Raw genomic sequence first — 18,313 nt, 5'->3', positions numbered from 1 at the left:
TCTCTTCTCTCTTCTCTCTTCTCTCTTCTCTCTTCTCTCTTCTCTCTCTCTCTCTCTCTCTCTCTCTCTCTCTCTCTCTCTCTCTTATGGCTGCTAGAATCTGGCCACATACAGAAAGGAGAGAAGTAAGTTTTAAAGTATTGAATACTGATTCATAAGTCCTTGGAATTCCAAAATCTTTCTATGAATACTTGATCTTGTGACTAAAAAAACTGACAGTAATGTTGGGAGTCCTTGAAACGGTTGTAGGAGTAAAGGAAATGTGTTTACAATGAGAACTGACCAATACTAAATTTATGTCACTCTTCTAGGTATGGTATTTCATACAATTCTTACATAATCCCCATGAAGAAGGTATTAATAATTCTCTTATGTGTAGGAAGTTGATGCTTACTGTGAGCATCACTTGGTCAAGATCAGAAAAGCTAATATTTGGTAGAGCTTGGGTTTAAATACAAATGGATCTAATTCTAAGCCTGAGCTCTAACAATTATGCTACAGTAGCAATTAGACACTGACTCTGTCATGTGTCTCATGTACTAGGAATGATAGGCAAGGGGGTTCTGATTCAGACCATGGTGGATTATTTAGAGACTCTAGTTCTAGTGGTAGGCAGGACACATTCCTCAGACAAATCCTACGTGCAGCAGTGACCACGAGAAGAGCCACAGAGGAGAAATTTTTTTTCTTCCTTTCCCGTCTTTGGCCCTAATCTGGGAGATCTGCCCGTGCATTATCTTGGAAGTTTTATTTCTGGAAATTTACTTATGCCTGCAGAATAGAAGAAGGAAGACCAAGCAGATGTTCAGACTTAGGACCAGGGGCATCCTCTACACAAATGGGACATGGTAGGGTCCTAGAGAAATAATACTCCAAAGACATGAACCTGGGTATGATACCCAGTTCTATTTACTACCAGATTTTGTGCATGTCACTTCACTTACTAGAGCCTATAAAACAGCCCTAAATAAATTGGGATTATTGGGAAAAATACTGAAAGATTGCATATAAAAATCATCCAACTAGTGTGTTATGCATAGAAAATAGTTGGAAAATATTTTTCTGAAATGAGAGAAAGTTTTGCATTTTGTACTACTATGATACTATTGGCTATTATTTATTGAATCCTGGCTAAGCTGTGTGATCTTGGCTAAGTTACTCACCTTCTCTGTGCCTCAGTTTCCTTTTCTGAAAATTAGAGATAATATCTCATAAAGTTTTTATGAGGACCAAAATAGTCACTGAGGGGGACATGGGATTAAGGGTGAATATTTTTCAGGATGGGAGAACCTTGATCATGTTTAAATGCCAGGGACAGAGCTAAGAGAGATAGAGAAGGGTGGGGATAGGAGAGGCAGAGAGAGACTGATTACAGATACAGGAGCAAAGGGAGAGTAGTTGGTGGAAGAACAGTAGGTGTGACAGACACTCACCCAGAGCGGGTATTTCCTTGCTTCTTTCTTTCTAACAAAACACCATTTCTTCTGCTGTTAGGTGACCATGTGTTTGGGGGGTGGGGAAGTGTGGTCCATTCCTTGGCCGTGGATGTGAATCTGGATTAGTCTAAAGCAATTATGGTAATGCTCTTCTCTTTTGGACAAGAATTTTAATCACATTTGGTCTCCAGCTCTAGATCTTACTCCACGTGAAAATATATCAATACTTTTCATAAAGTTTAAATTTTGGTGGTGGTAGGAGATAAAATAATCAAATTTGAGCATGATTGTGAAAACATTAATACATATTGACCAAATTGTGTTTGTTTCAAGAAAGCAAGATGGTTTTAGTTTTAAAAATGTAATCAATATAATTTATCACCCTAGTAGAATAAGTGAGAAAATATGTAGAATTATCTCAATAGATGTGGGAAAAATGTGATAAAATTAATGACTGTGATAAAATTAATGACTGTTTTAGATTAGAATCTTCAGCAAATGCTAGAGATTTATAAATCCTCCAAATGGCGGTACTTGGGCAGGAAGAAAAAAGGATGAAGAAAAAAAAATGAACTGAGCTTCAGACACCTGTGGAACACCAGCAAGAGTACCAACAGTTGCATAATGGGAATGCCAGAAGGAGAGAAGAGAAAGAAGCAGAAAGAGTATTTGAAGAAGTAGTGGCTTGTATCTTCCTAGAGTGTTAATCTACAATTCAAAAAACACTGAAGTCAAAGTAGGGTAAACTCAGAGATATGAGATCACAGTCAAATGACCAGAATCTAAGGACAAAGAGAAAACCTTGAAAGCAGCAAGAGGGAGGCAACTCACCATGTACAAGGGAATTCTCATTGACATGAACAGCTGATTGCTCATCAGAAATGGTGGGGTCAGAAGACAATGGGATTATACATTCAAAGTGCTGTCAACTAAGAGTTCTATATTTAATAAAAGTGCCCTTTAAAAATGAAGGAGAAAACTAAGCAATTCTGAGATAAACAGAAGTGGAAGGGTCTCATCACTAGCAGACTTGCTTTGCAAGAAATACTGAAGGGGTCCTTAAGGCTGAAATGAAGTGACGCTAGGCAGTAAGTTGAATCTACATGATGAAATCGAGAGCTCTGGTAAAGGTAACTACATAGGTAAATATTAAAGATGCACTTTGTATGGCAATAACAACACAAAGAAGGAGGGAAGGAATAGAGCTACATAGGAGCGAAGTTCTTATGCAGTATTGCAATGACTATTCTTTTAATCTGAAACTATATTAAAATTAAAATGAACTGTATTAAAATTAAAACTGTATTGTTATAACTTAAGATGTTAATTATATTCCCCAGAGAAAGCAAAATAAATTATAAAAATAGTTCAGTTAAAAAAATAACTGAAAATAAAGGAAAAGAAGCAATAAAAGAATTAAAATAGAAAACTATGAAATATCCAGTTAGCCCCAAAAAAGCAGTAATGGAAGAATAAAGAAATAAACAAGGACAATAGAAAACCAATGGCAAAATAGATGTAAATTCTATCTTATCAGTAATTACATAAAACATACATTTTAGAACTCCAATTAAAAGGCAGAGATGCACATTACAGTTGCAAATATATGATCTAAATACAGTTAACCCTTGACCTACATGGGTTGGAACTGTGTGGGTCCACTTATAGGCAGATTTTTTTTTTTTTTTTTAACAATTTTTTTTTTTTTAACTTTTTAAATTTATTTTTGGGACAGAGAGAGACAGAGCATGAACGGGGAAGGGTCAGAGAGAGAGGGAGACACAGAATCGGAAGCAGGCTCCAGGCTCCGAGCCATCAGCCCAGAGCCTGACGTGGGGCTCGAACTCACGGACCGTGAGATCGTGACCTGGCTGAAGTCGGACGCTTAACCGACTGCGCCACCCAGGCGCCCCAAGGCAGATTTTTTTCAATACAGTACATTTCACAAATGTATCTTCCCATCCTTATGATTTTATCAGTAACATTTTCTGTAGTTTACCTTTTTAAGAGCACAGTATATAATATATATAACATACAAAATATGTGTTAATGGACTATGTTGTCAATAAGGCTTTTAGTCAACAGTAGGCTCTCGGTAGTTAAGTTTTCAGGGAGTCAAAAGTTATACATGTTTTTTTGATCATGTGGGGAGGGGGTCAGTGTCTCTAACATCCAACTTTGTTCAAGGATTCAACTGTATACTTTGTTGGTAAGAGACATACTTTAGACTCATAGGCACAAATGAGTGGGAAGTGAAAGTATGGAAAATGTATACCATACAAATGGTAATCAAATGAGAGCTGAAGTGGTTATAGTTCATCTTATAGTAATATAAGACTTTGAGATATAAATTATTACTAGAGACCAAGGCAGGCACTTAATAATAATGAAATAGTCTATCTGGATATAATACTTATAGATTTATGTGTAGCTAACAACAGACCCCCAGAATTCATGAACACATATGTAATACTGACACAATAGAAAGACTATATAGACAATTCAACAATAATAGTAGGGGACTTCAGTATCCCACTTTCAATAATGGATAGTCAGGACACCACAAGTTCAACAAACAAACAGAAGACTTAATGCTATAAATCAACTACACCTAACAGATACCTAATAGAGCACTTCAACAACAGCAAACTGTAAATTCTTCTCAGCTTCACATGGAACATTCTTTAGGTTGGGCCATATGTGAGCCCATAAAATAAGACTCAAGAAATTTAAAAGTATTGATCATACAAAGTATATTCTCTGACCACAGTGTAATGAAATTGAAAATCACAAAAGGAAGAAATTTGGGAACTTTACAAACATGTGGAAACTATACAACATACTCCCAAGTGACCAATGGGTCAAAGAGGAAATCGTGAGGAAAACTAGAAAATACTTTGAGATGAATGAAAATGAAAATGCTACATACTGCGACCTATGGGGTGCTTCTGAATCAGTGATTAGTGGGAAATTTGTACCTGTACATACCTATATTAAAAAAAGAAGAAACGTCTCAAATCAATAATCTAACTTTTGCCCTTAAGACACTTGAAAAAGAAGAGCAAACTAAAACCAAACAGAAGGAAATAACAAAGATTAGAGCAGAAACAAATGAAATAAAGAAGATAGAGAATAGAAAAACAAACAAAACCAAAAGTGGGGTCTTTGAAAAGATCACCAGAATGACAAACCTTTAGCTAAACTGATTTAATAAAAAAGAGAGAGAGACTGAAATAACTAAAGTCAGGAATGAAAGAGGGGACATTACTATCAACCTTACATAAATAAAAAATATTATAAGGGAATCCTATGAACAGTTCTATGCCAACAATATATAATTTAGATGAAATGAACAAATTCTTAGACACGAACTACTGACTCGAGTGAAATAGGTGATCTGAATATATTTCTAACAAGTAAAGAGATTGGATTATAATAAAAAAATTTCCACAAAGGAAAAAACAGGCCAGGATGGCTTCACTTTGAAGTGAATTTTATCAAACGTTTAGGGAAGAATTAACACAAATCCTTCACAAACTTCAAAAAATTGGAGAAGAGAGAACACATTCTATGATAGTAGTATTACCCTAGTATCAATAGTAGACGATGACATCACAAGAAAACTGTAACCAACATCTCTTATGTACATAGACACAAAAATCCTCAACAAAAATACTACTAAAACTGAATCCGGTAGTCTATAAAAAGAATTATACCAAAAACAATTGAGATTTATCCCAGGAATGCAAGGTTGGTTCAATATATAAAAATCGATCAATGTAATACAACCGAAGTAAGGGAAGAGGGGACATAGTGCTCAGTAATGGTAGCTGCTATTACTATTTTTCCCAGTCTGCCATCTACTGCCTAGCTGTATGTTTAAATACAGCAGCAGCTTCAATTGTCATAAGTGATTCAATTCTCATAATGGTATGTGTTTGCAAGATGACAGAATATATTTGGCTGTTCCAATCTCCACTGTCCTGAGGATACTATGTATGATGAAAATTTAAAGATATCTGTTTTCCTAGGTAAGGCTTCTTTTATCAAATGGCCAGCAGAATTACTAGATTTCTAGAAAGTCTTTGAAAAGGCATACACATCTATTTTTTTAGATTTCTATATCAGACAAGTTGGACAAGGATTTTAACCTCTATTTGGTCTCCAACTCTAGATCTCACTCTGCCTGAAAATATATCAAGTCCTAAGTTTCTTACAAACAGAGTATATCCTTATGTGTTTATAGTACAGTTGAGAGATTAACTCAGTATCTCAACCTCCTGTGGTGACCTCAGCCAAGGAGGAGATTTCCTCAGGGATATGCAATCTAAACAAAATCCCATGTTATTTTTACAGCAGTTAGAATCCTTCATGTTCCACTTGGTGATACCCAAGGGTGTGGAGGAGGAGTGCTTTATCATATAATTTTCTAGACCAGGAATGTAGGCTGTTATTACATAAATTTAAGTGCAGGGAAAAGAGCCATTCAAGTAAAGATGTGTTGTTCATAGATGAATTCTCCCAAATATCTATTTGTAAGGCAAAATCTTTAAAAAACAGGGATAATTAATTCCTGAGAGAGCAAAGCCTTCGATGGAAAGAGAGTTCCTTTGATGTTCTCAGTATCATCTCTAAACGTTATGATTCAAGAGGAAGCTCTTCTCTTATTTTAAGGGCAGAATAAGAGGGGGATGTTAAATGATAGAAATATTTGTGTCTTTCATTCTGTAACCTTAGAGCTAGGTGCTGAAGATCAGAAGATTCACTTTAGTAACTAAGGACTTTGGATTCCAAATCCTATGTAGCATTTTATTTTCCTTTGACTTGAGTTTCTAAGGCATTGGAGCTTTGCAAATGCCATTGTCCAGTCAGTGGGGACTTGAGAAATATACATTTATATGGCATGATGTTTGAACAGTTACATATAATGGTTATTTCTTTTTCCTGACTACATTGGGCATTCTCCTTAACTACAGAGTTAAACCATGGTAAGTTAACTAGAATTGCTGATTTTTAATCCAGTTTCTTACATTTCCATTTTCTCTTGAGGGGTTTATAACTAAAATCATTGAAGCATTACTTTCTGATGTTTTATGGGGGATCCCTTTGAGGTGTTTTAGGATATCTTGCAGAAATATTTGTTCTCACTATATATGGATATATTTATAATACACCAGGGATAAATTTACATTTCATGGATTCTTGAGTCAATTGGTAGGCTTTTGAATATGGGGACAGTGCAGTAGGGCAGCAGGTGGGAGCTGGATGGTCACTGAGGGTTTCCTTCAGGGATAGGGTGCATGGTGTAGTGGTTTGGATAGTCAGAGATTATGTGCAGTCACTCATTTCCTTGAGGCAATGCTCTGATTTTGATAATTTCCAGGGTTGAAAGAGGGGGAGAAATGTGGTGATAGGAGCAGGTATGAGAGGCAAATGAGCAGAAAGAAAGGCAGATGTGAGGTGAAGCTGAGATAAGGTGTGTGACTTTCACTGTGGTGGTCAAAGATAGGTCAGCATGGGAGAGAGAAGAACAACATTAGGATTCTCTTTCTTGAAGGAAATCTTCAGCCCCAGAACTGAGATCCATAAGGAGAATTCATGAATATGTAAGATCTGCAAGAAACAATGTACCTCCTGCTGTGTTTGGAAAACTATGCTAAACTCCAGGCTTAAGGGCACTTTTTTTTTTTTCTTAAGGGCACTTTTATTCTGATCCTGTTCAACTTTCTTGGATTTTGTTCTAACTAGGTAAGACGTTATTTCTGCTATCATGGATGTAATCCCAACGATATGATAGAATTTTTGCATCCCTAACTCAGCCCATTTTCATTGAGATCCAGGACAGGTTTTGCTAAAGACAAGAGATGAAAGTTAATTCTCTTCATCACCTTATGGTGATTTTTCCTCGTAAATTCATCTCAAGGCATCTTAAGGGAGGCAAGATGTGATGGTGGGGAAAAAAGTCACTGTATTGGGCCTTAGAAGACTTTTTCCCGTGGTCTGATACTAATCAATTAGCTGTTTTCTTGGACTTCAGTGTCCTCATCCTTAAAGAGCATATATGTTGATAAAATACAAGGTACTGAAGCATTTTCAGTGACAACAATTCTAGGGTCTTGTCCAATGGACCCTTGAATTCATTAACTTCTGACTCTACATTTCATAGCTTAGCAAAAGAACTGCTATGGAATTTATATGGCCACAGGTGGTGACTTTAGGTACCAACCCACTTGTCCAACCAACCTCTGACATTGGCTGATTCCCAGAAGTAAATCGGATCTGCCCTGGAGGGACACTTAGTGCCAGACAGACATCCTGGGTATAAAAAGTCTCCTCTATTTGTTTGTTTTTAATCACTTTTACTTTGAGCAAGTCCTTTACCTCTTCTTAAGCAGAGTTTCTTTTTATTTAAAATATGGATAATAGAGTACCTAAGTCATAGCACTGTTGTGAAGATTAAGTGAAAGAATAAATCTCTGCATGTTTTAAGAATGGAGAAAACCTTTTCTCTTTCTTTTTATCCCAAAGGTAAAGCATTTATTCCTGGAGTTTTTATCACCCACACCACAGAGATGGAGAATAAAAGAAATGTGACTGAATTCATTTTAATAGGTCTTACACAGAACCCCAAGATGCAGAATATAGTGTTTCTGGGATTTTTGATTCTATACATGGTAACACTCTCAGGCAACCTGCTCATTGTGGTTACCATTACCACCACCCAGACTCTGAACTCCCCCATGTATTTCTTCCTGACTCATCTTTCCTTGATAGACACAATTTATTCTTCTTCTTCTTCAGCTCCTAAGCTGATTGTGGACTCCCTTCACGAGCAGAAAATTATCTCCTTTAATGGGTGTATGGCTCAGGTTTATGCAGAACACATTTTTGGTGCTACTGAGATCATCCTGCTGACAGTGATGGCCTATGATCGCTATGTGGCCATCTGCAGACCTCTGCACTATGTGACTGTCATGAGCCACAGGCTGTGCTTTCTTCTGCTGGGAGTGGCCTGGACTGGAGGATTTCTCCACGCGACCATTCAGATACTCTTTACAGTCTGGCTGCCCTTCTGCAGTCCCAATGTCATAGATCACTTCATGTGTGATTTGTACCCTTTATTGAAACTTGTCTGCATGGACACTCACACCCTTGGTCTCTTTGTTGCTGTCAACAGTGGGTTCATCTGTCTTTTAAACTTCCTCCTCTTGGTGGTCTCCTACGTAGTCATTCTATGGTCCCTAAAGAGCTATAGCTTGGAAGGGAGGCGCAAAGCCCTTTCCACCTGTGTCTCTCATATCACAGTAGTTGTCTTATTTTTTGTGCCCTGTATATTTGTGTATCTGCGCCCAGTGACCACTCTGCCCATTGATAAAGCTGTTGCTATCTTTTATACTATGGTGGTTCCAATGTTAAATCCCTTAATCTATACCCTCAGAAATGCTGAGGTAAAAAATGCTATGAGGAAGCTCTGGAGAAAAAAAGTGACTTCAGATAATGATTAAAGAGAATCTTTGAGCATTACCTATAGAAGTAATAGAGGTAACCTAGTTCAAGCCTCTTGATTTGTAATTGAAGACATCAACTCTAATAAGGAGTTGGATAACACTTGCAGATAGCCACTTAAGCGCAGAGCTAAGACTAGGACTGGAATCCAGACTTACTGTCTCCCATCCCACACTCTTGTCATCACGACATACTGCTTCTTCATCCATAAATATTTACCTATTACTTGGAAATCTCAAATATCTGTAGTAGCTAAAGGATATGAATCTAGAATATTGGATTGGATTAAAATAATCTGATGTGACATGGAGATATTGGTTACTACTGATTTTTGCAAATAACAAGTTTAATGATACTCCTTTGCTTTGGACTTTGGCATCAGTATAAATTCTTTTGTGAATTTTTTTGTTCATTAAGTCTTAGTTGTACGGCAAAAAGAGATACTATTTATGAAATGTCTATAAAACTGGTGTCGTATTAGGTATTTTCCATATTGTATCACTCAGGGTCCAGTTAGGACACAGATCACACAGTAATTTGAACAGGAAAGTTTACGTACAATTATTCATTGTATCAGGGCCTTAACTGGAAAGGGCTAGTGAGTACACTAAAGAATGCCCTGGTACTGGTAAATGAGTATCAATGGAAGGAATACATTTAGAAGGTGGAATCCCTCCCCAAGGCTGGGATTCCAGTCTTTTGGAGAATGATTACTTGTTGCCCATTGGACGGTGAAGTTCACTAGGTTGCCTTGGTCCAGAACTAGTTCATGGTAGCTGGAGAATGAAAGGCAAAAAAGGGACTGGCAAGCTGGAGCCTCCCACTGGGAATTGGTAGCTTGAGGCAGGCAAACAAGGCACTATGGTCTGGACTGGCAAGCAGGAAACAACCAACAAACCTCTAAAGTGAAAATGGACCAAGACTGGTGGAAAACACCCCACTGTGGTGCACATCAACCGACTTGAGAACCTGATCTCTGGGGTACCTATGAGATTCACTGGAATCTGCCTGCAGAGGTTGCACTGAAACTCATTTGGATTCTGTCCATGGAGGTGGCTGTGTCACTACCACTAGATGTCTCTCCAGCCCCCTCCCCCAAGCACACACTGTTGGAAGCTATATTGCCAGAGCAAGGTGAGATGAGAAGCATACCCAAGGACTCATTACCCAGAACAATGCCAAAAAGCTTTCCCCCCATGTTTTCTTCTAGCAGTTTTGTGGTTTCAGTTCTTATGTTTAAGTCTTTAATCCATTTTGAGTTGGTTTTTGTGTATGGCACAAGATTAAGTTCCAATTTCATTCTTTGGCATGTGAATATCCAGTTAAAAAAAAACTTTAAAAAATGTTTATTTATTTTTGAAAGAGAGCACAAGTGGGGGAGGGGCAGAGAGCCAAAGCAGGCTCCATGCTGTCAGCACAAAGCCCGCTGTGGGGCTTGAACCCACTAGCTGTGAGATCATGACCTGAGTTGAAGTTCAATGTTTGACTGACCCACCTAGACACCCCTCCTAGGACCACTGTTTGAAGGACTGTCCTTTCCCCAATGAGTAGTCTTTTTTTTTTTAAATTTAATGTTTATTTTTGAGAGGGAGAGAGACAGAGACAGAGCATTAATGGGGGGAGGGGCAGAGAGAGAGAGAGAGGGAGAGGCCGAGAGAAAGGGAGGGATAAGTAGGCTCCAAGCTCTGAGCTATCAGCACAGAGCATGATGTGGAGCTAGAAACCATGAACCATGAGATCATGACCTGAGCCGAAGTCAGACGCTTAACCGACTGAGCCATCCAGGTGCCCCTTTAATGAATAGTCTTGATACCCTTGTCAAATATTAATTGGCTATATATGTAAGGGTTTATTTCTGGGCACTCAATTCTATTCCATTTATCTAGGTGTCTGTTTTTATTCCAGTATCATACTGTTTAGAGTACTAGAGATATGAAACAGAGTAGTTGAAATCAGGAAGTGGAAGTGTGATGCCTCTAGCTTTGTCTTCTTTCTCAGGATTGCTTTGGCTATTTAGGGTCTTTGGTGGTTCCAGATATATTTTAGGATTGTTTTTTTCTACTTCTGTGACAAATGCCATTTGACTTTTGATAGACATTTTTATTGAACCTATGGATGACTTTGGGTAAATAAACATTTTATTATTACTTTTTCCAATCCATGAACATGGGATATCTTTCCATTTACTTCTGTCTTTTTCAATTTCTTTAATCAGTATCTTATAGTTCTCAATATGAAGATTTTTCACTTACTAATTACATTTATTCCTAAGTATTTTATTCTTTTTGATGCTATTGTAAATGGAATTATTTTCTTCATTTCCTTTTTGTATAGTTTATTGTTAGTGTAAAGAAATGTAAATAATTTTTGTGTGTATCTTGCATCTTTAGTGAATTCACTTTTTAGTTTTAATTGTGTGTGTGTGTGTGTGTGTGTGTGTGTGTGTGTGTGTGTGTGTGGAAGTTTTAGGGTTTTCTCTATATATGACCATGTCATTTACAAAGAGAAAATTTTACTTCTTTCTTTCCAATTTGGATGCCTTTATTTATTTATTTATTTAGTCTGATGGTTCTTGCTAATACTTTTAGTACTATGTTAAATAGAAGTGGCATAGGCTTCCTTGCCTTGTACTGGATCTTAGAGGAAAAGCTGTCAGTTTTCCCCCATTGATTATCATATTAGCTGTGGGCTTTTAGTAAATGGCCTTTTTGTGTATATGTTGAGGAAATTTCCTTCTAAATCTATTTTGTTGAGATCAAATTTTTAGCATGAAAGATTGTTGAACATAATGACAGTTATGTTGAATATAAATACATTTTGTGTCTCTATTGAGATCATCATGTGGTTTTAATGTGTGTATCACATTGATTTATTTGCATATTTTAAACTAAACTTGCATCCCAGGGGTTAATCCCACTTGGTCATCATGTGTAATCTTTTGAATGTGTTGAGTTCATTTTGCTGAGATATAATTCTTGACTGATAAAATTTATGAGTCTTGGCATGTCTGAGAATGTATTTCTTTTATTCTTACTTTTGAATTCTATATTGCATGATACAGAATTAGTGGTTTTAGTTTTTCCCTTGAGAACATTAAAGATTTTTTTCATTAACTCCCAATTTCTAGTTTTGCTAACAAAATTCTGTTGCTAGTCTGATTTTTTATTTCTTTGATAGCCTGTTTTTATTTTATAGATTTGTATCCTATTGAATTTCTAATATACCAATTGACATTATTAGAGTTCTATTTTAGAATGTGTTTTTTTTCTTTGTTTGTTTTCTTTCTAAGAATCAAAATGGCTATTTGATAGACCATGAAGACCACCCATAGGTGAAGTAACACTCTCCATAGATGATATCTAATACTTTTATGGCTTTAATTGCCATCTGTATGCTCATGGTTCCTACATTTCTGTGACCTACATCTTTCTGATATCAGAAACATATACAGTATTTAATTGTACATTGTTACTTAAACGTCATTCAACACACTAAAAAACATTCATCTTTTCTCTGTTCCACCCATCTGGTAATCTACACTAGAAACTGGGTGTCATCCATGACTTCTCTCTCAAATCTTCATCCTAAATTAAGTTCTTTTGTTTATAGTCCTAAATAGGTCTTGAACCCTTTTCTATCTCTCTGTGTTAGTCTGGGTTCCCTAGATGCAGACTCTGAGATGGGGATTTTTATGAAAATGACTCATATGGTGAAGGGTTGAGGGAAACTGACTATAGTAGGGGAAGAAAGAATGTGGTCCCAACTGGAGCTTGGCTTCAGGCTGGAGCCATGGGAGCTCTGGGGTATATGTTGTAATACAGGACTGGTTCTACCTTGAGTCAAAAGAACCAGCCTTTTTTTTTTTTTCCCTTGTTCCTATCTTTCATAACCAAATCATCTCTGTTACCTCTAACTGCTCTCCTGTTGCCAGTCTTATCTCCTTCAGTCCATTTCCCACACTCTAGCTAGAGTTACCATTCTAAAACTCAAATCTAACTGCACCACTCGCTGGCTTCCAAGAACTTCCGATGTTTTTGAATTGATTGGCCATATTGGATTGATCAGGTTTCCTGTGTATTCTTTTCCACGTCCTAGCCTTTGTTGTGTATTCTGTCTTCTAGGACACTCTGCCAACCCCATGCCTAGTCACTCTACTGACTGACTTTTTTCCATTCATTGGGTTCTAATTTTAGGTCTTTTCTGTCCGCTGGTTTCTAGTTTTGTGTCTTTTCACTAGGAACCTTCTCCGGACTCTGAAGGTCTTTGTTGTGTGTCCCTCCATTGTGGTTTCATAGCACCCTGTGATTCCACTGTCTTACCATTTATAACACTTGTAACTTTCTGCTTCCTCCTGGGAGTCTTTCATTGGATGCTAAGCTCTGTGGGGGCAGAACCTTGTTCTCCTTTTCTTCACCACTGAAGTGCCAGCTACTATCAACTTGCCTGATACATTTCTTGGGCTCAAAAATATTTGATGATTAATGAAGGGAGGACAAAAGAATGAAGGGAATATGTTTTTCCTGAGATCGCTTTTTGCATAGAAAGAGCCACATTAAAAAGAAAGCTTTTAATGATGAAATGGTACCAAAAAGCATACTGATTAACAGAGAAACATAACATAAGCAGGCCACACTCAAAAGATAATAAAATATCACTGAAAGCAGGAGAATATCAAGGTAAACTATTTGCTCATATGCTGAGAACTGTAGTTTCCATTTCTTTCTCATCCTTAGCAGAAGCAGGAGTGAAAACAAATTGAAATTTACCCAAGAGGTTTAGCCAGAATTCTCCTTAGAGTTGAATCAGATAAAAGCAGGAAAGAATTCCCTAGCCTCTAGTACTACTTTCTTTTTATTTTTGAATTTTTTCATCTTCCTTTATACTCTCATTCATTCATTCATTTGTTCATTCATTCAATATTTATTGTGCATGAGACATTGTGCTATCTTGTAGAAACTATTGTTATATAGTAGGCAAGTGTTTTACAGAATATGACTGTATAATAAAAAGAAATTTCTGTCTGACATCAACATGGTCTTTGAGTCATTAACTCTTTCTGATGGGGTATTAGCATATGAGTGATATGAACAGTACAAAATTGTTCTGAAGCTTACAAGGGAACTTGGAAACATGGTCTAATCTTCACTACCTACTCCTCAGAGGTTAAATGGCCAATGCTTTTATGGCCCTAAATGTTAAATACCATAATGCTACAGGCAAGACGTGCAAGCAGTTATTAATGAAAAATTATTAGCTTTTTGCTATAGCTAATGAACTAATGTATATATTGTGTCCAGCGCAGTCTCTGGTTCAGTAAATGGTAACTAGTATATTCATCTGATTTTTTGATTATCATTGCCTGTTAACAGCAGTTAAGGACATGATCTGGGAAGTCAGTCAATTCTGATTACTGGCTTTCCAATGTATCCATTTTGGTACCTTCCCCTTTCTATTAGTTTGTTTACCTGTAAAATGGTGATAATAGCCTATACCTCCTTAGACTGTTATAGAGATAATTGCTCAATAACAATACTATTATTTCTTTAATTTATTATTGGAAGAAAAGCCTATAAATCCATATATATGGTTGAAGCTAGTAAAACTAAACCCCAAATTGGTAGAATTTTCTGTATATTCAAAGTGGTCCTGGGTTACATTTTTTCTCTTGCATCCATTTCAGCTATGCTTAATGCGGATTTTATGATTCATAGTAGGTAATTTATTTCTCCATCCCTTAGGTATTCTTTGCCAAGATCATCCAAAATGTCCTTTTGACCTTTGCTTCCATTGAATCACTGTTGAGCTCCAGGCACATTTATTTCTCCCCTGAAATAGCTTTCCTGCGGCACAATTTACTAATGGCATTTTTCATCTGGGCATTTCTCAAAGTATAGATTAGCGGGTTTAGCATGGGAGTTATAATAGTGTAGAACACTGCCACTGCTTTATCAATAGATAAAGTAGCTGCAGGCCTCATATACACAAATATGCAGGGCACAAAGAATAAGACGACCACCGTGATGTGGGAGGCACAGGTGGAGAGGGCTTTGCGCCTTGCCTCCAAGCTGTGGTTCCTTAGGGAGCGCAGAATGACCACATAGGAGACCATCAAGAGGAGGAAGTTTAACAGACAGATGAATCCACTGTTGGCAGCAACGAAGAGCCCTAGAGTGTGGGTATCAGTGCAGGCAAGATTGAGCAAAGGGTTCAGATCACACATAAAGTGGTCTATGACGTTAGGGCCACAGAAGGGTAATTGGAAGATGAAGAGTATCTGTATAGTTGCATGAAGAAAGCCTCCCACCCACACCACTCCCATTAACAGGCCACACACCCGCCGATTCATGATGGTCATGTAGTGCAATGGCTTGCAGATGGCCACATAGCGGTCATAGGCCATCACAGTAAGCAGGATGCCTTCAGCACCTCCAAAGAAATGTTCTCCAAATATTTGAGTCATGCATCCATTGTATAGGGTAGTCTTCTTTTTATGGAGGGAATCTATGATCAGTTTAGGAGTATTAACAGAGGAATAGCAGGCATCAATAAAGGAGAGATAGGCCAGGAAAAAGTACATGGGAGACCCCAACAATGGGCTGGCAGTGATAGTGACCACAATGAGCATATTACCTACTACAGTGATGGTGTAGATGACGAAAAACACGACAAATATAATTTTTTGCATCTTTGGATTCTCTGTGAGTCCCAGTAGAACAAACTCTGTCACATTGTTCCTCTTCTCCATGCGCTTCACCTGACAGTCACATTACCTGAAAAGAAAACAATTTTTATTAATGCAACCTTGAATTTCTTAAACTGTCCACTCTAATATATAAAAACTTATTGGATTCTATTCAGTTGTGAGTTCTTTTGAGGTTGTGTATGTGTTGGAAATAAAAATTCTGGGTTCTTGAGAATTAATTCAGATTGCCTCCCAGCTGAAATCTTTGTTAAGATTGTGGACCTGGGGAACATTTGTAAACACACAGGCAGGAGACCACATGTGCACACTTAAATCATCCCAGATGACTGAGAATCTAAGTCGAAGTAGTAGCTTGTACACATCGTAGTAGCCGAGCCTGAAACAATGGTAGTAGATGGATGTAGTCTACAAATGCAAGCTTTGGAATTTTCCCTTAATCTCTAGGAAATGGGGAACCATGGAAGGTAATTGAGAATATGAATGGGAGGATGAAGAAGAATGTGAAGGGGGGATCTTGGATATTATTCTCATAAAGATCTTTGTGTGCTTTGGGTGAAATGGACTGAGGTTCGGAGAAGAGGTGGAAGGAAGACACAGGAATCCCAATAGCAGACTATTCATAGTAGTTGAAGAAAGAGTAACAGGGCATTGGTTATGGGAATGTCAAGACTGGATACAAGAGCTACTTAAAAGTAGTCACAATGCATGTTTCCTGAGTTCAATGAATTTATCATAGCCAATAATATATACTTTTGAATGATTGATTGCTTTGTCCATGGCTTATAGTAGATGCTTTGCCTACATGGTCCGTTTTCATAGTGTAACCTGTGTGGTATTTTTTCATTCATTTTGAAGATGAGGAAACAATCTCAGAGACTAATGTTAATAATTATCCCAATGATGGTAGTATTAACTAAAGCTTACTGAGCCCTTAGTATGCTCTAAGTGTTTTTGCAGACACCTTTTCATTTTTAATCCTCACTGCAAACCTACAAGAGGGATGCTACTATAATTTTTATCCCTATTTTACATGTTAGGGAATGGAATCATAGAGAAGTTAAGGATCTTGCCCAGGATTGAGTAGCTATTAAGGGCTGGAGCCAAGATTAGGTCGGGTAATACCTGTCAATTGTTTTCCCTCCTAATTTTTAATCCATGCCCTCTATTGTTACTTTATAATAAACAATGTCGAACTAGTAATCTCTTTTTCATATGACCATGATACTTATAATTACTTCAAGGCTACTCTGAGGAAAGCTTATGTGGAGCAGTTTCATCAGCAGGCACAGACACAGCACACACAGTGACATATTGAAACTCGCAAATGTTAAGAAAAATGTGGTACTGCTTTCACTGAACAGCCCTTTTATAGGGGCCTCTCCGCTAACCCTAAGTGTTTCTTACTGGGTCCCCTTCCAAAAAAATGGGCCCCCAGACTCTGTTGCAAAATATCAAAAATAATTATTGCAGTGGTTAATTGTATTGGTTTGAAAATCAGAAAGACCAGAGTAGAAGCCTTGTTCTTCCACTTGCAATTTCTTTTATCTGAGGTACATTACTTTCATACCTTATGTCCTTGTTTCCTCATCCATAAAGCAAGAATAATAATGTCCACCTCACAGGTTGCTATGGAAATTATTTGAGACACCAACCACACCGTTGGGGACACACATAGGACTTTCATTTAATTTTATGATGGTGAATGCCCCTAGGAGATAGAAAGAGTTGACAGTTTGGGCAATGAAACAGAGAAGCATTTAACTACATAACGAACTTAGGAAGGATCATCACCAATTTTACTCTCAAAGAAGCAACAGAGACTCACGTCATGCATAGCAGTTGATCCCAGCAACTGTTCTCCATGCCTGTGCTTAGATGAAACAGCTGATCTATATCATTTATTTTTCATATTTGTGTGTTTGAAATATAGTAAAATTTTGTTTTCGTTCTCATGATTTTTCTTCATTATGAGCAGGTATCTCATGGCCAAACCATGGTGCCTGGTGTCAGAGAGCTGGGTCCTACCATTTGCTCAGTCTGTCTGAACCTAAAACTTTTTTTTGATTTTTTAAAATTTTATTTCTTTTAATTCACATCCAAATTAGTTAGCATATAGTGCAACAGTGATTTCAGGAGTAGATTCCTTAATGCCCTTTACCCATTTAGCCATCCCCTTCCCACAACCCCTCCAGTAACCTTCTGTTTGTTCTCCATATTTAAGAGTCTCTTATGTTTTGTCCCCTCCCTGTACCAAAAATTTTTAACTGTAAATTTAGCAAATGATATTCATGAATTATCTTTTGAAGCATTGAGATAAGGATAAATTATTCTATTACTATGTCTTAAAAGGGTTGAAAAATAATGAGTAGTATATGCGGAAAGGAGCAACCTTTAATAAAGCATCAACACTATTAGAAAACTTACCTTATCTGTCTTAGATGATCTTAATGATATTTGGGGATATTCAGGAACAGTCCCGTCTTCAAACTGACCTCCTCTTGTAATAAGTAACTTTCAATATGAAAAATATGTCTTTGGACACTTTGGAAGAGCCTATTCAGACAATTCACTATCAACTCAACAGTTATTAAGAAATTTTATACATTGAACGTATACCATTTTTGGGGATATATCATTTATACCTCAGCGAGCCTACTAAAATAAAAGA

General features: G+C 37.3%; 2 protein-coding genes across 3 annotated transcripts; one reads left to right on the top strand and one right to left on the bottom strand.

Annotated features, from left to right (window-relative positions):
* Window positions 1-8,008: 8,008 nt before the first annotated feature.
* LOC125933806 (olfactory receptor 4C12) lies at window positions 8,009-9,231 on the top strand. 2 transcript variants are annotated; one of them, XM_049646994.1, is made up of 2 exons: window positions 8,009-8,920; window positions 9,214-9,231. In XM_049646994.1, exons 1-2 carry the CDS (start codon window positions 8,009-8,011, stop codon window positions 9,229-9,231), a joined length of 930 nt encoding a protein of 309 aa, XP_049502951.1. The 2 variants fall into 2 exon arrangements, with proteins under 2 accessions (XP_049502951.1, XP_049502943.1); XM_049646986.1 differs by lacking the exon at window positions 9,214-9,231 and having other exon boundaries at window positions 8,009-8,941.
* A 5,526-nt stretch (window positions 9,232-14,757) lies between these two features.
* On the bottom strand, window positions 14,758-15,690 carry LOC125933817 (olfactory receptor 4C46). Its single transcript, XM_049647007.1, has one exon. It carries the CDS (start codon window positions 15,685-15,687, stop codon window positions 14,758-14,760), a length of 930 nt encoding a protein of 309 aa, XP_049502964.1. The 5' UTR covers window positions 15,688-15,690.
* Between the last annotated feature and the right edge of the window lie 2,623 nt (window positions 15,691-18,313).

The sequence above is a fragment of the Panthera uncia genome, chromosome D1, assembly GCF_023721935.1.
Source record: "Panthera uncia isolate 11264 chromosome D1, Puncia_PCG_1.0, whole genome shotgun sequence".
Taxonomy (NCBI): Eukaryota; Metazoa; Chordata; class Mammalia; order Carnivora; family Felidae; genus Panthera; species Panthera uncia.
This window is presented reverse-complemented; position numbering and strand designations above follow the sequence as displayed.

Excerpts from the sequence above, each read along its gene's own strand:
- LOC125933806 (XM_049646986.1), top strand. The coding sequence starts at position 8,009 with ATGGAGAATAAAAGAAATGTGACTGAATTCATTTTAATAGGTCTTACA.
- LOC125933817 (XM_049647007.1), bottom strand. The coding sequence starts at position 15,687 with ATGGAGAAGAGGAACAATGTGACAGAGTTTGTTCTACTGGGACTCACA.